Source organism: Myodes glareolus, chromosome 17 (genome assembly GCF_982192425.1).
Source record: "Myodes glareolus chromosome 17, mMyoGla1.1, whole genome shotgun sequence".
NCBI classification, from domain to species: Eukaryota; Metazoa; Chordata; class Mammalia; order Rodentia; family Cricetidae; genus Myodes; species Myodes glareolus.
Genome location: NC_142042.1, coordinates 48479467 through 48504005, shown reverse-complemented (window position 1 = coordinate 48504005; position 24539 = coordinate 48479467). Strand labels below are relative to the sequence as shown.

Genomic DNA, 24539 nt, shown 5'->3' with positions numbered 1-24539 from the left:
AGGCCTTGGGGATCTAATGCCTTCTTCTGGCTTCATACAGTGCACATACACACAGAGAAACACATAAATAAAAATGGATTAAATTAAAAAAAATCATGGAATTCTGTGGGTCTTTTTTACCATAACAGGCTTAATCAAGTCTGATGCTCATAGTTGATGGGTCATTGTTTTATAGAACTAAGTAGATACAGTGGGAATCCAGGGGATGAAACGTGGTCTTAGGAGGCTTTGAGTAGTGGATAAATTTGGAGAGGCAGAAGGAAGAGTGTATTCTACAGGAGACAGCTTTAGGAAGGGTTCTTGTAGATGGGGCTAGTGTTGCTGAAGGCTGAGCTGTGCTAAGGGTTTGTCAATAGTGAGTGATAAAGTTGGAGGTGAAAGATTGTGGTTATGAGAACCTCATTTGGTTTTTAACTTACAGACAATACAGAGAGTATCATTTCTTGAGAGAAATATGATGAAGATAACATTTATTTTAAAATCAGTGTATCAATAAGAGACACATTCAGAGCAGGAGACTAAAGATGAAACAGGGTTGTGGCTCATACTTTGGGAGGCAGACGCAAGCCGGGTCTACATAACAAATTTCAGCTCCGCTAGAGTTACATGATGAGATCTTTTCTCAGAGGAGTGGGGTGTCAGTGTAGCAGGACCGACATTTGTTTATTACGTGGTAGGTACCACTTTCTTGATGTAGGTGTTATGATGTCTTCATTGTGCAGACAGAGAATTGAGACATGCAGTGATGAGGAGGTGGCTGAAATGGTGCGGGGAGGTGAACGTCCCAGTGTGGACTGCTGATGACTTTGGATTAAGTTCGTAGCTGACTGTGCCGAGTGAGGATGGTGGTCCTTTCTTTTCCCACTCTCCTTTCCTCTTTTCTTTCCCAGAGATGGCATGGGTTTGGGAAGCATAATCTATTGGACAGACCAATATATATAACAGAGGTAAAAGTCATGAATTCCTGGGGGGGGGGATACAAAAAAAAGAAAAGAAAAACTATGATTAGAAGTTTAGAATTCCTCCTCCCAGTATTAGTGTTAACATAGGTCAGTTTTCAGATATGTTCAGACCTTATTGGGTGCCCACCCCATTTTTGATACTGGGGACTGAACCCAGAGCCTTGCTCATTCAAGGTGAACACTTTGCTATGGAGCTTCCCATGTTCTCCCACATCCCAGACTTCCTCTTCCAAAGTACAGAATTCTGTAAGTGCTTTTGCTGTTCACAGAGCAGTGTAGTGTTTATTAGGTGCTCTCTGTTCTTCCTGCATACGACGTATGCAGAGATTTCTTTGAGCTCTGCATTATAACTGTAGCATGGTTTTTGTTTGTTTGTCTTGTTTTGTTTTAGCTTGGTTCTACGGCCATTGGCATCCAGACATCAGAGGGTGTGTGTCTAGCTGTGGAGAAGAGAATTACCTCCCCACTAATGGAGCCTAGCAGCATCGAGAAAATTGTAGAGATTGATGCTCATATAGGTAAGTAATAAGTGGAAGCTAATAGAAGATTTGGCATTGGTTAATTAATCCTCGGTGATCCAAGGGAAGATCATACAGTAAATGGCTTGTCTTCTGATTCCCTATTATTTTCAAGGCCTTGTACATAAATTTAGACAGTAGAGCAGCCTCAGGACTCATTATGCTTAACCTACTACCGGAAATTCTTTTCATCTTCAAATTGGTCGTATTTTACTTTCTGCAGTGCTTGGAATTGAACCCAGATACTCTCAGGTGCTAGGCAAGTGTTCTACCACTGAACTATAACCCAACCTTTGGCAAATACAACATTTAAATACATAAAGATTGGATCCTAATCTAGTTCCTGTGAAGACCATTTTACCCTGGTAATAGTAAGCTAGCTAGAGCCAAGATAGTATGGAAAATTGTGGTGTCCACTGAGAAAGAATAATTCTCCAAGATCTTTGGAGTGTTTAAGGTTCAGAGTGTTACAGTTGACCAGATCAACCCTATTCCTGTGTGTTAGACTTAATTGTTTTCCTCCCAGCTACTTTTACCCTCCTTTCTCTGGTCTTCAGTATAATTTTCTTGCTTTGGCTCTTGACATTGTAGCATTAAACAATGTGTACTTTTACATTTTACTGCTTTGTGTTGTAGTTGGCTATTCAAATTTGCTTATTTACTCAACCTAATTAATACAACATTTGCAAAATAATTAATTGCTTAAAGGCCATAAGAACTAAATGCCATGGTGACTGTGGGAGCATAGTATTCTCTTTGTTAGCTAGAGAAGCAGATTTTACAATTGGAGCATCACGTCTGCTGTATCTCAGGTCAACTGTCTTTTGGAGGTGGGTCAATGTCACTTCATTCAGAGATAGAAAACGCTATACTAGACTCCACAGCTATAGACAAGAGGGAGACATGGTGTTTGTCTTCCAGGATCAGGCAGTCTTATTTGTAGGGGTGCAGTGTGATCAGTGAGGATATGAAGGAGAAACAAGAGTTTTATCTGGGCTCATTGGTCATGGATATTAGTTATTTTTTTCTACACTGTGACCAAAGATCTGACAACTTAAGAGAAGGAACCTTTCTTTTGGCCCGCTCACAATTTCAGAGGGTTCACTGTCATCATAATGAAAGCATTGTGAACATCTATGTTTACATCATAGTAGACCTGCAGTAGAGAAGAATGCTAGTGTTGGTCCCTGGCTTTCTCCTTTTTCCATTTTATTCTATCTGTAGCCCCAGCCCAGCTACCCACACTCTAATGGATCTTCCCCGTTTTGTTAATCCTTTAGAAACCTGCCCCAGACACACCAAGAGGTATTGCCTCGGTCTCCCCTATCAGTGGAAAGTGAAGATTAGCCATCATGGTTGAGTTTGCCAAGCGTGGCAGCTCAGGCCTCTAATTCCAGTGCTGTGAGACTGAGCAGCAGGACTATAGCCAGTCAGGGTTTCAGAGTGCATTTAAGGCTAGTCTGGGCAATTTAGGGAAGGTTCTGTTACAAAACTAAAAATAAGAATAGGGCTGGAAATGGCTGTAGCTCAGTGGAGGAACATGTGCTCATATATGAGGCCCTAGAAAAGCAAAACTATCTGCTATAAAATATCGGGGGCATTAACATTTTAGCATGATTGGAAAGTGAAGTCTGTATGGCAAGAGATGAGTCTGGAGGTCAGAGAATAGAAAATCTCCCTCCCCAGTCCTGCTAAAGGACTTGGACTTTACTTTTGTGTTGCTAGGAAGTGGTCTAAACAGTGAGACACTGCAATTCCAGTAGTTTTAGAATATTCTCCTGACAGTTTTTGAAGGTAGGTTGATAGGGGCTGAGAATGGAGGCAGGGGAGTTAATAGTTAAGAAAATTTTTGGTGTAGCCAGGCAGTGGTGGTACACACCTTTTATCCCAGCACTCAAGAGGCAGAGGCAAGTAGATCTCTGAGTTTGAGGACAGTTTGGTCTGTAAAGTGAGTTCCACGACAGACAGAGCTATTACCCAGAGAAACCCTGTCTCGAAAAAGTAAAAACAAAACAACAAAAAATGCCACCTGTGTAAAGATGACATGTAAATTCCTGTAACATTCTAAAATTGTTTTTAGTAGTTCAAGTGTTTGGTCATCAGTCAAATTATGAAATTTTTCAATGAAGGCAGTAGCCAAAAGAGAACTTAGGATCTGATTGGTTGTGAAGGCCAAGGAAGACAGAGATTTCCACAAGGGAGGTGAGTTGAGACAGTAATATCCAACTAGATGGACTGAGAATCATTTGACTTCGTAGCTCTGAAGCTTTGGAGGGAAACACAGACTGAGACTGAGATTTGAGTCATGGCGTAGAAGTAGCAATTACAGCTGTAATCTTGGCACGTTCGTCCATCAGGCAGCTTTCTCTCTAAAATAACTAGTTGGTTTGTTGGAATAGGGACCTGAAGAGACTTTTGGTGTTTTCCTGAGGTCTTCTGCTGTAGTCCACAGTGAGACAGTTTTCTTCTCAGGTTTGGTTGTAGTATTTGCTTAGCTCAGAAGTGCATCATGGGGCTAGCAAGGTGGCTCAGTGGGTAAAGGCACATGACGCATAAACCTGGTGACTTGAGTTCCATCCCTGGAACTCATGTAAAAGGTGAAAGTAGTTGTTCTGACCTCTACACGTGTTTTGGAACATGTGCACCTGCTCTCACACACACTGTACACGTACACACAGATAAGCTAATAATGATGAAAATGCATGTTAAGTGTGTCGTGCTCTGTAAGATTTGTAAAGGGATTCGTAGACTGCAATATGTGGACATTCATGTTTGGCTGGCTTACTGTCTGCACTTCACTGTCAACATGGTTGGCTTTCTATTGTGTGATGATTATACCTGTATTCAGTGGCCATCGTTTCCCATTTATTCTGTTGGGTTGGTTGCTCTGAGATTGCTGCCATGGTTCCAGGCCAGATTTTTAGTATTTACTTAGTGGATGAAAAGTTGTAGGAAGTTTTGGCCGGTTGGTCACTGTTGCTTTTACATTGCAGGTTGTGCCATGAGTGGGCTAATTGCTGATGCTAAAACTTTAATTGATAAAGCCAGAGTGGAGACACAGGTAAAATCAGCATCTTCTCTGCTTTTTACTGTGATGCATGTGCTCCTTGTTTAATGATGATAGAGCTACTTGGGTGATATTGTAAGTGTCTGTGTTACTATTAGACATGGCTCTTGGGAACATTGTGGGTTGATTCCCCTGGTACAACCCTGGGGACTTGGGATTTTGCTCTCTAGGCATTGTAGCTTAAAGCAGGTTCTGGTCAGCTTCTTCCAGGTTTACCTTACTTAAAGAAAGCCCCTGATTGGCTTTCTGTGGAGCATCATGGTGGAATGTGGTCATAGTAAAAGGCCTTTTCTGCCAGGCTTATAAAATTGTTCTCATCTGGTAAGCAATGATTTGTACCAGGTGACTTTTTAAGAATGTTGTTTTCTTTAATAGAAAACAAAAACCACAAAAGAAATCAGTGGGTATCTGGTTTGACTGTAATAGGCTAGTATATATATAAGAAAAAAATAATTGCAAGGTAGAAGTTTTTGCTTTTATTTGCATGCTTGTTCTCCATACTTATGTAAGAATAATTTAACATAAACTCTTAACAGGATAAGATGAGTATTTGAGGAAAATTGACACTTGGTTACTAACATTGACTGTTAGAAGGCTGAACTTGCCACTTTACTCTTAGATGTTAGCCCTAGTCTTTAAGACCAGCAGCCTTTCTTATTTTCAGAGCTTATCTGTGTGTACATGCATGTGCTCTCTCGTCTGCTCTTTTCCCCTTTATTTTCCTCTGCTCCCTCTCGAGACACAATCTTTCTGTGTACAGCCTAGCCTCACCTTGAGCTCATGATCCTCCTGATGGCATGGATCACAGCATATGCCATAGCATGTGGCAATCAGACTAGTCCCTCTCTGATGTAGTTCCAAGTATTCAGTGGCTAGTATTAATCAAGAAGGTGTTGATTTGGGCAGGTGATCTGTCATCCTAGCCCTTGAGAGGCTAAGGTAGGAAGAGGATTGCGAGTTCTAGTTCTAGGTCTGTCTCTGGAACAGGAAGAGGTGTGCGAACCTCAATTTTCACTTGGTAGAGAAGTGGTGGAGTGTTTGAGTTTCCCTTTTCCAAGGAAGCAGTATCATTCTTTGTCCTTTTTCTAGAACCATTGGTTCACCTATAATGAGACAATGACGGTGGAGAGTGTCACCCAAGCTGTGTCCAATCTGGCTCTGCAGTTTGGAGAAGAAGATGCAGATCCAGGTGCCATGGTGAGTTAGTTCTGATGCTTGTGCTGAGCCTGGTTGCTGTGCTGTAGTACTGAGGGCATTTGTCCTCTGCCCATGTTTTCCCCACTCTCATTCTCATTATTTGTAGCCTCTTGTAAATGAATTCTTTTTGGTTCTAGTCTCGTCCCTTTGGAGTAGCATTGTTGTTTGGAGGAGTTGATGAGAAAGGACCCCAGCTGTAAGTACCATTCCCACCCTCCCTATTTTAGGGTAGTGGTGATGATTATGATTTGTAGTGTGATCTAGTCATTTAGATCAACTCTGAAATTTACTGAAGAGTTAGAAGGGGTTAGAAACATAACTCAATTTGGTAGGGTGCTTGCCTAGTTGCCTAGTATACACAAAGCTCTTGGTTTCATCCCACTACCACATAAAACCAGTGTGGAAGAGCATGCCTATATTCCTGGTGTTCTGAAAGTGTAGGCAGAAGGATAAGTTTAAGTTTGTCCGTGGCTACATAGTAAGTTACAGACCAGTCTTGAGCCACTTTGCTTTAAAAGGAAAGAAACAGCTAGGTGGTGTCACACACCTTCAATCCCAGCACTCGGGAGTCAGAGGCAGGCATCTCTGAGTTTGAGGCCCCCCCGGTCTACAGAGCAAGTTCCAGGACAGTCTGGGATACATAGAAACCTTGCCTTGAAAAGCCAACTAGTAAACAAATAAATTAAATGAAAAGAAAAGTAAAAAGAAAGAAGCATTCGTTAGGAAAAAGTAGGGCTTCTGAGTCAGTGTTTCTGTGCCATTTATGTGAGAATTTAGGGATTCATGGAAAACCTCTGTAGAAGCAATGCTAATTCTCGGAAGAGTTAGAAGTTACCTTGTTGCTATTCCCACTTGATCTTCATTCTCACATTGGTGTGTCAAAGATAAGATTGACAATTGATTAAGACTGTCATAAATACCATGGTCGGGGCTGGAGAGATGGATGGCTCAGTGGTTAAGAGCATTGCTTGCTCTTCCAAAGGTCCTGAGTTCAATTCCCGGCAACCACATGGTGGCTCACAACCATCTGTAATGAGGTCTGGTGCCCTCTTCTGGCCTGCAGACATACACACAGACAGAATATTGTATGCATAATAAATAAATAAATAAATAAATAAATAAATAATAAAAAAATAAATACCATGGTCATTCTGTTAACATCTTGGGTGTACATAAGAGCCATGGTTATGTTCTTCTCTCCTAAGACCCTGAGGAAGCTAGTGATTTTCTTTTCTTTTTTTAAACTTTTATTCTTCATGGATTTCCCATCATGCTTCCTGATACCATTTACCTCCCAGACCCCTCGAATCTGCTCCCTAATCTCCCACCAGAAACAAAATGTAAAAGAAAACTCCCAAAACAAAGGAACAAAGCAAAAACAAACAAACCAACAAAAATAAAGACTCTTGTAAAGGTTATAATGTGGTCCATTGAGTTACTAGTGATTTTCTTAACATTTTTTAAGTTACGATTTTAAGTGAATTGTTTGGTTATCTCACAAAGCAGGTTTCATTGTGGCATTTCTCTGTGTGCAGATGCATATATCAATAGTAAGGACCTTTTAAAAGAATTATTTTCTCAAAACAAAAAGTTTTAGGAACTGTGCCTGAACTATGCCTCAGTACTTGGATAGTATGTCCTGGCTGCAGGGTGAAGCTCTCAGACTTCTTTCATTGAGGCATTTGTGGCATGAAATGCTTCTCTCTAAAGCATTGGTGTCCTTTTCAGGTTCCATATGGACCCATCTGGGACCTTTGTACAGTGTGATGCTCGAGCAATCGGCTCTGCTTCAGAGGGTGCCCAGAGCTCCTTGCAAGAAGTTTACCACAAGGTAATCAACCATTCTTATAAATTTCTCCGTCATTTTATAAGTCTCTGTAATCTTATAACTTCTCTGCAATTAAAACTATAGGCCTGAAGAGTTTTGTTTTAAGTTTTGACAGTCGCTTTGGACTCACAACCTAAAACAAGACATCAAACACTATTTTTCTAGCAAAACAATCTACTTATTAATCTTTTTCCTCATTTGCAACTGTATTTACCGGTATAGATTTGTCTGTTCTTGTACTTTTCATGAATGAAGTTAATACAGCTTGTCATTCTGGTGTTGTGAGTCTGCTGGAAGTGAAGCCACTGAACTTTTTAGTTTTGGAGACAGGATCTCTCTGTGTCGTCCCGGTTGTCTGGTGTTTGCTGTGTAGATCAGGTAGTATTCTTTCTCCTCACAGCTTCACTTAGCAGTTGATAATGCCTAGTGTGGATATTGAGACAAGTGAGCACCTGGTACTTTCTTTCTGGAATGGGAAGGGTTGAGGTTTTGTGACTCATGGGTATGGTTGAAGGCTACCATGCATATCCCCGGGTGACTCACATAAGGATACCCACTTACATCAACACCTGATGTAGGGATGCTTAAAAGGTATTTTTGGGTTTGGCATAGAGATAAGTCTCAACAAAAGTTAGGGCTACATTATACTGTATTCTCTGATTTTGTTACTTTTCTGTTGCTATGTAGAACATCATGACCATGGCAATTTATAAAGGGAAGAATTTATTTGGGCTTAATTCCAGAGGAATAAGAGTCCATCATGATGGAGAGGCATAGCAGCAGGTGGCAGGCACAGTGGCAGGAGCAGGAAGAACTCACATCCTCAATGCAAGAATGAGGCAGGGAGAGGAAACTGGAAACAGGGTGAGGCTTTAAGCTCTCAAAGACTGCCCCCAGTGAATACTTGCTCCAGCAAATATTTACCTAAACCTTCCCAAATAGTACCAGCTGGAGACCGAGTACTCAACTATTAAAGCCCGTGGGGAGCGTTTCTTATCTAAACCACCACAGTGTGCAGTAGCATTATATCTTTGAAAGATTTCATAGTTTAACCACAATTTTTTAATTACTAAAAATGATAATAATCATCTGAGCCTTTAGCAAAGACTTTTTATTTTATTTTTTATTTTAATTCTTTTCCCATGGCTCTTCTTGCCTTCATGTCTATGGCTGCTGAGATTGGGGTGGCCGTGACACTTTCTTAAAGGGATACAAGAGAGTTTATGGCATCAGTTAACTGTTACTTTCATGAAAGATTTGGCTGTGTCTTCTCACAGAATTTGTTTCCAAACTGGGATCAGTGCTCAGGCTGTTGCTGTGCTTTATCAGCTAAACCTATGTAGTATAAAAGGGGAGACAGCTCCCTGGAAGAACGCTTGCCCAGCATGTGTGAGGCTGTATGCTCAGTCCCTGATACTAGAAATGAAAGCCCTACAGCCTGGATGTCACTTGATTTATCTGCTATTACGAGAACTCACAGAGATCCGCCAGTGTCTGCCTCCTGAGCGCTTGGATTAAAGGTGTGCACCACCTCCTCTTGGCCAAAGGCCGGCTTTTCTTAAGCCACATGAACCAACGTCTGCTGACTTTTAGCTTTTCTCCTGCAGCTTCCTTGCTTCAGCTTTTGTTGAGCTGAAGAAGTTAGAACTTTGCTGTGGAGTAGCCTTTGTTTTAAAGGAATGTTGTAACTGGTTTGATTGTTCAGTCACTAAAACTCATGTCAGCTCTTAAAAAGCTGTTTGACTTTTCTTTTTTTCTTTTTTTTCTTTGAAAGATTTATTTATTATGTATACCGTGTTCTGTCTGCATCTTTGCCTACATACTAGAAGAGGGAATCCGATCACATTATTGATGGCTGTGAGCCACCAATGGGTGCTGGGAATTGAATTCAGAACCTTTAAAAGAGCAGCCAGTGTGCCTCTGAGCCAACTTTCCAGCCCCTACTCTCAGATTTTATTTTGTGTGTATCGGTATTTTACCTGTATGTCTTTGTACCACGTACATGCAGTGCCCATGGAGGCCAGAAAAGGGTGTCATGTCCCATAGGACTAGAGGTGTACATGATTGTAAGCCATCATGTAAGTACTGGGAAGTGAGCCCAGGGCTGCTATAAAAGCAGTAAATGCTCCTAACCACTAAACTTTCCATCGCATCTTAATTTCTCTTTTCTTTCTCTTTGACAGGGTCTCACTATGTAACCATTGTGGGGGCTGGCCTGGAACTTGTATAGTCCAGTATGGCCTCAAGCTCTGCAAAGAGCCACCTGCCTCTCCTCCTGAGTATTGGGATTAAGGGCGTGCACCACCATACCCAGACTGTTTTACTTTCCTACCAGGCACATGTTCACTGGAGTAGCACTTTGAATTTCCTCTTGGGCCTAGAGAGATGGCTCAGCAGTTAAGAGTACTCACCGCTCTATCAGAGCCCAGTACCTACATTTGGTAGCTCATAACTGCCAGTAACACCAGCTCTAAGGGATCTGACAGCCTTTTCTGACTCCCATGGGTACCCACACACACAAATACAATAATTTTTAAAAAGGGCTTTTCCTTTCCCTTCCCAGCTTGCGTACCTGTTTACCACAAGAGGGCTAGCTTTCAGCCTAACTCAAACTTTGATAAACTCTACTAAGCTTTACCACTGTTAGTTTTTGATTTAAAGTGAAGGGCATGTGACTCTTTCCTTTACTGGTATCCTTAGAAGTCATTACAGTTATTAATTGACCTCATTTTAGTGCTATTGTGTCTTGGAATATAGAGAAGCCCAGAATAGATGGACTGTAGAGCCGTCAGACAGCTGCTACATTTGTTAGCGTTAGCATTGCCTGTGAGGCTGGTGGCCCTCCAGAGCAATTACAGCAATAGTATCAAAGGTGACTTGCTATATTCCTTAGTAAAGTGCTTCTTTTGTGAGCATGATACCCAGAATCCTCATTAATAAAAGCCAGCAATGCTGGAGAGATGTGTCAGTGGTTAAGAGAACACACTGCTCTTACAGAGGACTGGAGTTCGGTTCTTAGCATCCCTTTCTGTGGGTCCCTGCTCTCGTGTGTATACCCACACAGAGACACGTATCATCAAAAAAGGAAGGGCAGCCAGATCCTGTAGCACAGGCTTGTATTCCCAGTCCTTTGGAGGCAAAGACAGATGGATCACTGGGGGTCACTTCCAGGCCAGTGAGAGATTGGTTTCAACCACTTTTAAAGGTATCTGAAGAATAACATCTAAGGTTGTCTTTCGACCTCCATCCACATGCATGCACATTGACCCTGATTCCCATGACTCTGCACACACATGAACATTCACACACACAAAAAAAGGGGGGGGGGTGATAGATAATATTGAAGTTAAGCCAGTCGGTGGAGGTTTACGCTTTTAATTCCAGTACGCAGAGGCAGAAGCAGAGTTTGAGGCCAGCCTGGTCTACAGAGTGAGTTTCAGAACAACCAGGGCTACACTGAGACCCTGTCTCAAAAAAGCAAACAAAAAATTGAAGTTCAAACTATTGTGACAATTAGTCAGAAATAGCACAGAGACACAAAGTAATCTTACGCTTTTAGAAAAATGTCCCCAGTAAACTTGTTCACCATAGGGTTGCCACAGACCTATAGTATCAGCTCAGTGCTGCAAAACAAAGCACAATAAAATGCCATTGGCCGGTAATATAGATCTTGGATGTGGAGGATATGAGGTGTAGTCGGTGTCCTACTTGGTGCCTGATATTTATTCATTTAATTTTATGTGTATCAACCTGACACAAGTTAGAGCCATGTGGGAAGTGGAAATTCATTTGAGAGAATACCTCATCAGATTGGCCTGTAGGCAAATCTGTAGGACATTTTTTTGATCTAATGATTGGTGTGGGTGGGTCCAGCTCACCATGGGTAGTGCCGTCTGTGCAGGTGAAAAAATCAAACCTTTGATCCCAGCACTTGGGAGGCAGAGGCAGGTGGATCTCTTGTGAGTTCGAGACCAGCCAGGTCTACAAGAGCTAGTTCTGGGGCAGGCCCCAAAGCTACAGAGAAATCCTGTCTTGAAAATCAAAACAAAAACAAAAACAAACCAAAGAAAGCAAACGAAACAAGCCAGGAGGAAGAAGCAGTAAGCAGCACTCCTCAGACAGCCTTTGCTTCTTCCCTGCCTTGACCCTCAGTCATAAAGTGGGACCTGAGAGGTCTAAGGGGAAACAAACCCTTTCCTTCCTAAGATGCTATTGGTCATGGTGTTTATCACAGCAATAGGAACCCTAAGACAGGTTTAAAAAAAAAAAAAGAAAACTGGATTTTCTGAATCATTATTGGATTGCCTTTTTAGGTGAATTGGGCATTGTTAGAATATTGCCCAGGTTATGTTATCTTCTAAATCAAGGAATTCAAATATACACTAGAGATGTGTGGCCTTTCTCTCTTTCTCAATGATCATTTGCTATGTGGGAGTTAGCAGCACAAAGTAAGACATTTTTCTTCTGAATCAGTATATCTACTTGCCATATACTTGAATATTTATATTATTATATAATGTGGTATATTATATAGTGTATAATACGATGTAATGTTTATTAATATTGGCGAAGCCGCTTCTTCGGAGGAGGGGAGAGGGCTGAAGGAAGGGATGGTGTTCACTAACAGCTCATCTCACTCTGTTCAAGTCTATGACACTGAAAGAAGCCATCAAGTCTTCGCTCATCATTCTCAAACAAGTAATGGAGGAGAAGCTGAACGCCACGAACATAGAGGTACTGTCCTGCCCTTCTGTGACTTGACAGTGTTGTCGCTTCCGCTGGTGGTGACTGAGTAGATTGAGGAAATCATTCTGCGTGCACTGTTTTTAGGTCACTGATAGCGTTTGAGTAATAATTCAATAACTTAATGAAGTGGTGGGAGCCAGAGTACAGTGAATTTAAGAGTGAAGGAAAAAACAGGGTTCTTTCTTATGACCAGTTAACATTAGCAAAAAGCAGCATTGAAGAAACAAAAGAAAAAATTAATTTAGAGAAAACTGTAAAAAGGTGAAAACAGTACAGATAACAGTGTTTCAAAAAATAAAATTAATTCAGCATTGTTCTTGAGACCCCAATATATGGTCCCCAGCTTTGTTTTAGGTAGTATGCCAGATGCAGGCAAAGAATATAGGAAATCCAATCCCTAGCTAAGCAGTGTGCTGTGCGGTATAAGGGATACACAGGTAATTAGGGTGTGGGTAGAACTTCTGAATGCAGTAAGAACAGATTGCTCTGTAACATGTGACGAGAGTAGGACAGTAGGAAAGCATCCTGGAGGAGGGAGGAAAGAGAATTATAGCATATGCAGTAGATCAAAGGATTGGGGCCATGGGTGCAACTCAGCAGTAGAGTGCTTGCCTAACACAGCGTTCTCTCCTCAGCACTGTAAAAAGTAAAACTCAAAAAGGAATTCTTTTTTCTTTTTTCCTTTTGCTGGGTTGTGGAATAGAGGGGTGGCAAATAATCAAGATTGGGGACCACGGGTCAAATTCTGTATGTTCTTATTTAGGATGTTAACAGTAGATAAGAGAAAAGGTGGTAATGATGAGGGACATGTGTCGGCTTGGAAGTAGACAGGGAAATTCCTGTATTTGCCTAGGAATTGTTAGATCGTTTGCCGAGTGGGTGAATGCAGCTGAGATTAAGGAGAATGGGGACTATTGAAGAACAAGACGTCACAGATAGGAAGGATGAGGGAAATGCTGGACTACGCTTAAGTACTAGCTCAGGCTAGAGGAGAGTTTATCCCGAGATACAGAATATATAATATAGGTCTATTTCTGTTTTTAAAGAAGTTTGAAAAACACTATTATATCAGATGCTATAAATCACAAGTCAGTGTTAAATCAAACCAGCACCAACCAGGGTGTCTGGGTGGAGTGGTAGGATTAATCCCTGGTGGAAGATTGGTTAGCTAAAGGCAAGCATGGAGAGTCCTGGCATCTTGTTTCAGAGGCTGCCACAAAAGGGGCAAAGCTGAGTACTAGATAGCAAGACTATCTCAGCAAAACAGACAAGTGGGGCATGGTGGTATATACCTGTAATCCCAGCACTTGGGGCAGAAACAGGAATGATACAAGAGTCCAGACCAGTCCAGTCTGTGTAGGACAGGACAATAGTGAGACCCTGTCTCTAAAAACAAAAACGTCTTCCACTTAATGTGTGTCCTGTCTTTTAAAGAAATCAACTTTTCTGTACAAGTTATACACAGTAACATCAACCCATTTGGACAACTATAACTCTGTATCTGCCACCATGGTCAATACAAACATTTTTATCCTCCTCTCCCAAGTTCCCTCTGGCCCCCTTGTAGTCTCTTCCACGACTGACCTCTGCTCTCAGAACTGTAGGTTTGTTTTGCATTGTAGAATTTCATACAAGTGGGTGTACAGTAAGTTTTCCTTTGTGTCTTAACTTTGACTCAGCTTGTTGAAGTGCACCTGGCCGTGTCAGTTGACTCTTAGATTATACTGCTGTGGGACATTCTTTAACCTGCTTTATAACTGTATGGCTAAGTCTGTTTTTCCAAACAGAAGTTATATTCAGTATCTTGTGTCTCCTTACTCATTCCTTAGTCATTACCATTATTTCCGCTTTTTAGTTCTGAAGACTGCCCCTTGCTGTGGTAACTCCTGCTTGTCAGTGTTTCCTGACAGCTCTAGAACTCTCAGTTGACCATCTAATGCTGTCACCCTGCTCAATAGTCCTAAGTTAAACATTATCTTTCCAGAAAAACCACTTCCCCTTCCAATATTTCTCATCCTGGTTGATAAGAACAGCCAGTGTACTTGTCATTCATAGCAGAAGCCTAGAACTCCTCTCCTAGTCTCTAATGCCTTATAGTGAGGCACTCTAGACCCCCCCCCCCCAGTCTAGAGCTTTGCCTACTTAACGACTGGTGTATGATTATGTTGAGATTTGTACCCATGTCTGCTTTTTTTAAGTTCTAAGTTTTTTGTTTTGTTTGTTTTTAGTAGGGTCTTACTGGGTGGGTCAGGCTGTCCAATTCTCTGTATAGTCCAGGCTATACTCAGCCACTGAGTCACCTGTGCTGACTTTATATAGGTGCTGACTTTATATAGGTACGTTCCACCACAGCTAAGGTTCTAGATTTTGAAACTGCTGTAATATAACTCTGCATGAGATGTGAGCCAGTATCCTCTTATCTCATCCTCCATTCCTCCTGTCCTTACAGAATTACCTCGTTTTGCAAATATCGCATTCATGTTTGTATGCATTTGCACATCCAGCCTGTACTTCCTCTCCTTCATTGTCCAGTTAATACACAAGTCAAAAGTGTCCTCTTCCTTGACTCCTCCCTGAACCTCTGGGCCTTCCTTTCCAAACACTCAGCACTGTTCTAACAGTCGGGTGACACTGAGAGCCTCTGGTGTCCTTAGGAAGTGAGGAGCAGGACTTTTAGCTCAAGTCCTGTTTGCTAGCACCTCTAGTATACACATGGATTATTGGTAAAGAGAGAAGATGTCTGTGCACCTTCCTCATGGAGGTTTTATAAGAGTAAAGTGAAATAATAAAACGTCTTATTCATTATGTAAATGCATATCATTATGTGAATTATATGGGTTATTTTTACTTGAAGGCAGTGCAGGATTCAAAGCCTGTTAGTTTTCATTTACCTCCTGGTTCTCTAGGATCTTTTTATTCAGAGTTTGCCCCTGTAAGCTTCTGGGAGGCTTACCCCTGGGACATGAGTGACCTCACAGAACTACCCTGTAGTCTTGTTCCTTTTACTGATACTGCATCTCTGTTCGCACTGACATTGCTGAAATAAAGCTACGTTAAGAGAAGTGGGAATTCTAGTTATAGTTAGAGTACCCTAATAATAGAGCTCACTTATGGGCTGTCTGGACTTGAATACGTTGCTTAATATGTACTAGTAAAATATATTTGAAGTTCTTTAGACATTTCTGTAATTGGATATATCTTTTGGGAGAATCTACTAGATAGGCTTGTGATGAAGGCATTTATTTTCATCTTTTCCCAGATCAGATTGTTAGATGTCTTCCCCCACTCCCAAATTTTACTTATTCAAAAAAAATATAGAACTAGACTGTGCTAGTTTTTGTCTGCTAACTTTCAATTAATCCTACTTCTCAATGCTGTAGAGTGGATTTGGGGGATAGTTTATTCAGTGCAGTGCTTACAGAGATCTGAGTTTGATCTTCAGAATCCATGTAAAAATGTCAGGCATAGTGGTATGTGCTTGTAATCTCAATGTTTAGGAGGCAAAGATAGGAGGCTCCCTGGGGCTCATCAGCCAGCCAGCTTACTTGGTGAATTCCCAGGCAAATATAGTTTGTATCTGAACAAAAACAAGGTAGACAAGCACCCAAGGAACAACAGCCAAGTTTGTCCTCTGGTCTCCATGTACACATGTACCTGCATATATGAACACACGTTTGTTGTATGAGGAGCAGGCTGTGTCCCGCTGCCCGGCTAGCTTAGCCCTCAAATAACCACACAGAAATTGTATTAATTCAAATACTGCCTGGCCCATTATCTCCAGCCCCTTATTGGCTAACTCTCACATATTAGTTTAACCCATCTCTATTAATGTGTATCTCCACTTGACTGTGGCTTACCAGCATGAGTCTAACCAGCGTCTGGCTCAGGCAGGAGAACCATGGCGTCTGCCTGTCTCTGCTTTCTTCCTCCCAGAATTCTGTTCTGTCTTCCCCGCCTACCTGAGTTTTAAAATGTAAAAAGACAGAATGGAAAAGATGACATTTAAAACAAGCAGAGGGGCCTGGGAAGGTGGCTAGCAGTTAAGAGCACTTACTGTTTCCCAGAACCCATGTGATGGCACACAGCTGCCTGTAACGCCAGTTTCAGGGGATCTGACACCTGCTTCTGGCTTCCACAAGCTCCTGCATGTGCCCATAGAATCATGCAGGCCCACACACATTAGCGTAAACTTTAAAAACCAAATAAATCTTTAGCCATTTGAGACCGATGTGAACTAACACCTGTTTGTCGTTGAGACCGATGTGAACTAACACCTGTTTGTCGAGGTTGCCCCCGTCGTGGGGTTCTGTGCTGCACAGAGATGATGCTGTCACTTAAATCTTTAATGTAGTGTTTCTTTTGGTTGGTGGTGTTGGTCTACACTGCCAGCTGTGGGTTATTACTGGTACCCAAAATGATTTCCTCCTGTAGTGCTGCTGGATGCTCTTCCTTCTCCCCTTAAACAAAACCACCTTTGCCACAGAGACAGCTGTAGAGAAAATATCTTAACAAAGAATGATTGCTAGCAATTGTTTGGTCCTTTTTAACGTCCTAAATACTTGGCATGGATTAACATTTAATCTGCACTGCTGCTCTGTGGATATTTAGTGTTTCCATTTTGCAGGTGAGGAAATGGAGACACGGGCTAGACAAGTAATCCAAGTCACACAAGTTCATTTTGGAAGTTTACAAATGTGCCTTAAATATGTTTCCTTGGGGCTGGGAATATAGCTCAGTGTTAGGATGCTTGCCTAGGGCATGCTGGACCCTAAATTTGATTTTTACACTCAAGTGTGTGTGTGTGCATATGTATACTCTTACTTTATTTTCTATGTGTAGTGTGTAAGGGCAGGCATACATACATACTATGGTATTTGTATGAGCTTAGAGAAAAATTTCTAAAGAGTCAGTCTGTCCTTCCACAGCAGGATCTGAGGATCAGACTCGGGCAGTCAGACTTGGGTGACAGGTGTCTTCACTTCCTGAGCTGTCTTTGTGGGCTGGGCTGGACTTTAAAGACACTAGAGAGGGCTAGAGAGATGACTCAGCAGTTAAGAGCACTGATGGCTCCTCCAGAGGTCCTGAGTTAAATTCCCAGCTCACAACCATCTATAATGGGATCCGATGTCCTCTTCCGGCTTGCAGTCATGCCTGCAGAGGACTCATGTGCATAAAATACATTAATAAATCTTTTTAAAAGAACACAATTATATATTCATATATAATGAAAAATACATACCCTATACATACATACATATATACATACACATAAATGTTATTTATTCCTAAAGGAATCTAGCAGAAAGCAAATACAAATGTACTAGCTCTGTGTTTTGTTTGCTTTTGGGGGGGGTGAGTGTGGTTTGAGACAGGGTTTCCCTGTGTAGCCCTGGTTGTCTTAGAACTCACTCTGTAGACCAGGCTGGCCTCAAACTCACAGAGATCTGCCTGCCTGTGCCTCCTGAGTGCTGGGATTAAAGGTGTGTGCCACCATTGCAGGGCCTGGCTCTGTGTACTATGCTATTGCTTTTGTAATGCTTACTGAAGTAACTTTAAGAGGTAACAGTGATGTCAGTTTGCATAACTGTTAGTGGTGGATTAACCTCAAAATAGAAAAATTGGTCAATAAGAATTTTTATTTGGGAGTCAGAGTTATTTTAGGGACCTGCTGCCTGTAAAGGACACCCCAGGACAGCAGATCCCTTAGTTCCTAATAAACAGCTGCCTCACCAACACCTCTGACCAAGCTAGGGCCATCAGCAAGAAGCCCGACTCAGCTTACTTACTAACCCCTTTCTATTTCTCTGCAGCTAGCCACGGTGCAGCCTGGTCAGAATTTCCACATGTTCACTAAGGAAGAACTGGAGGAAGTGATCAAGGACATTTAAGGAGGAGCTATCCTCAGACATCTGTGGGACAATTTCAGTTCTCCCAATTGCCCTTAAACTTTATTTCCAGCTCTTATGTCATGGAAAATATCCAATATATGTGTGTTTTTTTATGATGTCTGTACATTACAGCAATTCTGAAATAAAAAAATTTTAAAATATTTGTTCATCGTCTGTGCTCTTATAATTTTAAATGCTTATGTTGGTAGGCAAAAAGGATAGTGATTAATACCCCTATTCTGTAAGCATGTCTGTTCTAAAATTATTGTAGTGGTTCTTTGCAACAGTCAGCTCTTGCCTTTGGTGCTAGAGATGAATTCAGACTAGTCCAGCACCTCCTAGTGGTTAGTAGGTGTTGATACCACTGTAAATCCATTTTAGTCTGAGTCTCTCTTAAGGAAACACTTCTGTTGTTTCCTTTATATAAAGACACTGCCCATTGACCATCAAAAGACTGTCCTGGGCACCACCCCAAAATATTGATGAGTTGGAGTAAGTCATCCCTAAAGCTACCCCTCTTCTTTGTTTCTTCATGGACTGTGTGGGAAGGGTACCCTTTTGTGAAGTTAAGGACTATGAAAAAACAAAGGAATGGCCTTCACCTCAGTAGCAATGAGAGTGCTATACTAAGCTGTATAAGAGAACCGTAAAAAATTAAGAAGTAGTTTCTGCTGGACTTTGGAATGCACTATGAACTCCTCTAAGGAGCTGCTCTCCTATAATTGGTTAAGATTAACAGGCATTCCATTCAAGCCTCAGAAATGGCCATAGGAACACTACTGACAGATGAGCCCAAAGCTATGTCAGCGGACATAGGAGATGGAACTGTTGGAGGGCTGGAGAGATGCTTAGTGGTTAGCATCTCTAGCTGCCCTCCCAGAGGACCCACATGGCAGCTTACAGTCGTCTATAACGCCAGTCCCAGGGGCTCCAGTACCGTTCTCTGGCTTCCTCAGACACCAGGCATGCATGTGGTGCACAGACATGCAGACAAAGCAGCCATACACATCTTTAAAATTGTGAGTTCAAGGCCAGCCTGGTGTACATAGCGAGTTCCAGGACAGCCAGGGCTGCACAGAGAAACCCTGTCTCAAACAAAAATAATGTAAAATTGTTTTTAAAGTAACAGTAAAAAAACCTGTTGGGACTTGATCTAAGATTTTTAAGTTTTCAAATCACCAGGTCTTGAATATCAGGCAGTTTGAGATGTGCTTGCACTATCTGACATGACAGCTCAAGGGTTGTAAAGAATCAATTGCCGTTTATTGATAGCTTAAGAATTATTTGCTGGGACTTTGTATGCTGCTTCATTAGAACTATTTGATGTTGAATAGTGACTATTTGGGTAGCTGAATTCCCGCAAAATCCATAGTGTAGTGCAGAGCAGCTTGTGCTGATGAACGTTGAAGACTGCCGTTCACAGAAGGAGGAACTTGTGCCACACGCAAACATACAGTGCACACAAGGAAAGTAGAGAGTGCAGGCTTATTGTCAACCTCCACAGATTTCTATTGATGTTAATCCTGTTATAAAGTACGATGTGAGATTCGTTTAGCCCCTGGTCACTGTTGTATTAAGTTGTAGTACTTCTACATTAAAAATCCTGTTTCAGAGGGAAGGTGGGGTAAGGGAATAGGAGAGGAGGGGGATACTCCAGTCTGGATGTTAAATGAATCAATTCAATTAATAAAGAATATTTTTTAAAATCCTGTGTCAACATAGTCATTTTTTGATTTTTAAAAATAATTAAATTAATTGTATGTGAAGGTGTTAGATCCCCTGGAACTGGAACAGGGTGCTGGAAATTGAACTCAGGTCTCTCCAGCCCCTCAACTTAGTCATTTAAGAAATCTTTTATACAATACAGAATATTGTATAAAATAATAAATAAATAATAATATTAAAATTTAAAATAAATAAATAATATTCAAAAAAATCTTTGAGGAAGCTGTCTACTGTATGTTAAGTAATGCACTGGATATAGCTGTGAAAATGCCATCTGTGGTCTCCGTACGGTCTACAAAAATTACATCTAGTGGGATAAGAGACAGTAATTCCCTTTCATGTGTGTGTGCGTGCACACATGAGCCTGAGTCTTGTGAGCAGCCTAAGAAGGCCTGAAGAAGGCATTGGATCCCCTGGAACTGGAGTTACAGGTGGCTGCGAGCCTCCATGTGGGTGCTGTGATTTAAGCCTGAGTCTAACACTGTAGATTAATGCAGAAGTGGAAATGGCTGTATTGTTTTGAAGAGGTGAGATGCATCAGTCGTAAGTATACAGAGGAAAAGAAGCTAAGGGAAAAACCGTAGCTCTCCCAGGTTACAGTTCTTCCTCCCATTTCCAAGGCAGCGTGTCTGCACTTTGTAACTGAGAAGAGTAAATGCATTGCAGCTATAATTACACTATGCATTGTTTAAAGAGAAAGACATTTCATTTTCTTGAGGTTACTTGTCTCCAAGAAATGACCTTACTGTGGAAGGGAATGGTGTTGTGATAATTGCCTATTAATACTTTTGCTACAAATATATTTGGGAAGAGCATAGTTTTTAGTTACGATACCCTGGAACTGGATGGGTATGAACTGCCATGTGGGTGCTGGGAAACTTTACATGTTTGTAAAATTTACATACTTCTGGGAATAAAGAAAGTTCTCATAGAGCTGGAGAGATGATTCAGTGGTTAAAAGCACTGACTGCTCTCCTAGAGGACCTGGGTTCAATTCTCAGCACCCACATAGCAGCTCACAACTATCTGTAACTCCAGTTCCAGGGGATCCAACACTCACGGACATACATGAAGGGAAAGAAAGATCTCATGTGTAGTATTTTATACTTCAGAGGTGGAACACTTGCCCAATATGGGAAAGATCCTGAGTTTAATCCCCCTTGTTGCAAAATAATAATAAAAAAAAATCGGTGCATGGGTAAGTTACATGTCAACAGTTTGAGGAAATCTAGCATGCTGTTAGGTACATAACTAAAAGCAACATATTGAAAAAATAAAGGTTGATCCTGGAGTGGTATGTAGCACATGCCCAAAGTCCCACAATGTAGGAGACTGAGAAAGGAGAATCAAAGATTTGAAGCCACCTTGGGCTTCAAAAACAAGATATGGTCCCTCTTCCAATAAACCTACAAACAAAAACCTAAACAATTGTACCAAATAGCTAAAAGATGAATCTGGTAGTGTCTCCAGCAGGTGGCACTGTTGAGTTAGCTTTCTTCTTTCCCCATAGTAAGACAATAGACCATTCATCTTCGTCACCCAAACAAAGAAATATTCCTTTGTAGCCCCTTTTCTCCCCTCCGTAACTGATCACATGCTACTGGAACAGGCTGCCTTGTGACCTAATCCATAGTTGGCACGAATTAAACATAAGCCGTACTTTAAAAAATAATGTGACATATTTACAGAAAGAAATATTCATCATTTTTCATCTTGTTCTGTAGCTCAGAAACTGGAGGACTTTTTCTGTTGATTTGCCATCCTGCTCAGCATTCAAAGGCTTCACATTTCATCTCTTACTCTGGTTTTGGGGAGGGAAAAAAAACCCTAAATATGTAAATATTTTTGTTTGCAAAAAACAAAATCAGTATTTTGAAGGACATGCTGGAGTTGGGTGGTACCATTTCTCTGTAGAGCCAAATTCTCATTTGGATTTACTGTTACTTTAAAGTTAAAAGTCACTTCCCGTTTGCTTCTTTTCTGGTGTAGATTTTGCACACTTTGTATCTTTTTGTCTGGCTTTGTGTGCTCCTATTAAACAGCTTGAGACGTTGTGTGAAGAGGTGAAGCTAAAGGTTTAGAACTGGTTTTACCAGCAGTGCGTGTTCTGGAAGCTGTGTGCACAGCTTCTGCGGCGTAGGGAACAGTGGAGGGTTTATTTACTGGAGGTGGGGTACTAATTTAGGAGGCATCATATTCTGAGAAGGAACTGGTGCGATGCACTCACTGCAGGATTAAGGGTATTTTATTTTAACTAAAATCACGATGTGCCTGTATTGAAATGATCATATATATAGGCAACTCTCTTCCCGTTTACCTACACTTGATGGCAAAGTTACCTACATTTCCAAGTCCAGGGAAGCCAATAAGTAATAAGTAATTCCGTTTCTGGACTACCTCCACGCAAACGAGGAAGGTGAGCGAGGCCAAACGTGTTTGGAAAGACTTTTGCGGCTTGCATGAGTCACGGGTGTAACGATGTTCATCTGCCTCCATAGGATTTTCGCATTCACCTTCTTGGCTCCTTCAGCAGACAATGGGCGAGCCAGAGGGCCGGGGTTAAAATCCTGATGCACCAGTTTACGTCGGAGCCCCTTTTCCAGCTGAGAGGAGTTCAGGAATTCCCTGACTTCCAGACGCAGTTTCCCCCGACGGAATTTTGAGGAGCATTTCAGGGGGCGGGGGCAGGGAGCGAAGGCAACGTGACTCAGTCCTGACCCGAGGGTCTCGGGAGGCGCTGCGAACTCGGGGGCCGAGCCGGGAGGGGTGGGGAAGCCCCCAGGCCAACTCCGGGCCCCCAGCCCGCAGACGCCGAGCGACGGTGGGGAATGACCTCAGCCGTCCCTGCCACGTTCCAGCCAATCAGTCCCGCATCTTGGCATCCGAATCCAGGACCCCCGAAGCCGGAGGCGACGCGAGCCAATGAGGAGTGGGCCGGGGAAGAAGGACAGGCGGCCAGCCTATGGGGGCGGAGAGGCCCGGCTGCGCGTATCCAAGCAGCGCCGGGCCGGGCTCGGGGGTGTGGCGCAGCGCCGGCGGGGGTGGGCGGGCGCGCCGGGTGGCAGGTGTCAGCGGCGTCTGCATTCGGCGGCGATGGAGCGGCCCCGGGGAGCTGCGGACGGCCTCTCGCGCTGGCCCCTCGGCCTCCTCCTGCTCCTGCAGCTGCTGCCGCCGGCCGCCATCGGCCAGGACCGGCTGGACGCACCGCCGCCGCCCGCGCCGCCTCCGCTGCGCTGGGCCGGGCCGGTCGGAGTGAGCTGGGGGCTGCGCGCCGCCGCGCTCGGGGGCCCCGTCCCCCGCGCTGGCCGTTGGCGCCGCGGCGCGCCCGCCGAGGACCAGGGCTGCGGCCATCTCCCGGACTTCGTCGCCAAGCTGACCAACAACACGCACCAGGTGAGCGCGCGGGGCCCGGGAGTCCCCCACACACACAGTGGAGCCGCCCTTCCCGGTCTGCGGTCCCCGGCGGCCTCCCTGCTCCCCGCTGCACGCTAAGAGATTGGCGCGAGACCCCGGCTGCGGAGGGCGACGGGGCGCGGGGGCGGCGCGGGTCCCGGTGGCTGCGGCCCGCCGGGCTGTGTGTCGTCACAGCCGAGGCAATCCGAGACTTTCACTCGTCGCATTCTTTGCTTCTGCTTCTTAAGTTGTCAGAATCTCCTGGTCATCCCCGTTTGCCCCCAGCCCCCACCCCGAATCAAGAACATCGGGTTCACCAACGCTGTTACCTACCAGGAAGCTGGAGGCATAATTACCCCTTGAGTGATTGCAGGAGAAGTTGGGCTACCCAGAAGCAGAGGTGTGCCCTCTTCTGGGTCGGTACTTTCGGGGGTGGTGAGGTTGGCGTCCAGAAATCCCACAGCAGTTGTTAGGTCACGGCTTGTGTTTCCATAGTTAAAGGAACGCGCATGTAAATGACGATGACATTGAAACCCAGCCATAAAATGACATCTCGGCTACTCCTCAAAAACGGTTCAAGATGTTTTCTCGGGATGCAAGCGCAGAACCCTCTGACCTGACCCAAAATGACCTTGAGAGGCTTCCCGAACCAAAACCCAAAATTCTGTGTGCAGAGCCCAAAGAACACAACAGGGCCTCTAGGACCTAGATTAGAAGCAGTTGCAGGACTGACCAGAATTATCCAGAAAATCCATCTGATGACCTCACAGAGTTGCCAACTGTCCCAAACAAGAGTCGAGGTTATAACCTGTCACCCCACCCTTTTCCACGCACCCCGGGCTCTCTGAACTTCTTTACTCCAAATCCATTGTGAAAATAGGCTCCGGTGGGCCCTACTTCCTTGTAAGTGGACCCACGGTGAGTACCAGTACTCTTTGCAGAAGTACTGGTATTGGCTTCTGTGTGTGATCTTCCTAACTCCTTCAAAGCTGACCTCTAACTTAGTGTTGAACCCTGATCAGGACCGCTCTTTCATTTCCTGGATTTTAATAACTATAAAACATACGGCAGAGATTCTGTCTTAAGCCTGCTCTTGGTCAAGATGTTCCAAGAAGTTGTGTTGCTTCTGTTTTTTGGGTACATGTATCTGAACCTTGACACATTACTGCATTGAGAAACTGTTAGGAAAGTCTTGGTTTCAGCACAGCCAGGGCG

The 24539-nt window shown here is 43.1% G+C and overlaps 2 protein-coding genes and 1 long non-coding RNA gene across 6 annotated transcripts in view; 2 read left to right on the top strand and 1 right to left on the bottom strand.

The window, feature by feature from the left end:
• Psma5 (proteasome 20S subunit alpha 5) overlaps positions 1–18367 on the top strand; it is a 30101-nt gene extending 11734 nt beyond the window's left edge. The window contains exons 3-9 of the mRNA XM_048443502.3: positions 1354–1480; positions 4474–4541; positions 5637–5744; positions 5882–5940; positions 7473–7575; positions 12220–12306; positions 18129–18367. Of these exons, the coding sequence (XP_048299459.1) occupies positions 1354–1480; positions 4474–4541; positions 5637–5744; positions 5882–5940; positions 7473–7575; positions 12220–12306; positions 18129–18206 (630 nt within the window). The 3' untranslated portion in view covers positions 18207–18367. The remainder of the gene's footprint in view (positions 1–1353; positions 1481–4473; positions 4542–5636; positions 5745–5881; positions 5941–7472; positions 7576–12219; positions 12307–18128) is intronic.
• LOC146891244 (uncharacterized) lies at positions 454–24441 on the bottom strand. The gene is made up of 4 exons (XR_014997632.2): positions 23658–24441; positions 16176–16277; positions 7787–7995; positions 454–964 (listed from the first exon to the last, which is right to left on the bottom strand). It is a non-coding gene; the product is annotated as an uncharacterized LOC146891244 (long non-coding RNA).
• Sort1 (sortilin 1) overlaps positions 22839–24539 on the top strand; it is an 83195-nt gene continuing 81494 nt past the window's right edge. For all 4 annotated transcript variants that reach the window (XM_085677827.2, XM_085677825.2, XM_085677826.2 and 1 more), the window contains exon 1: positions 22839–23324. In XM_085677827.2, the coding sequence (XP_085533953.2) occupies positions 22854–23324 (471 nt within the window). In that variant the 5' untranslated portion in view covers positions 22839–22853. The remainder of the gene's footprint in view (positions 23325–24539) is intronic.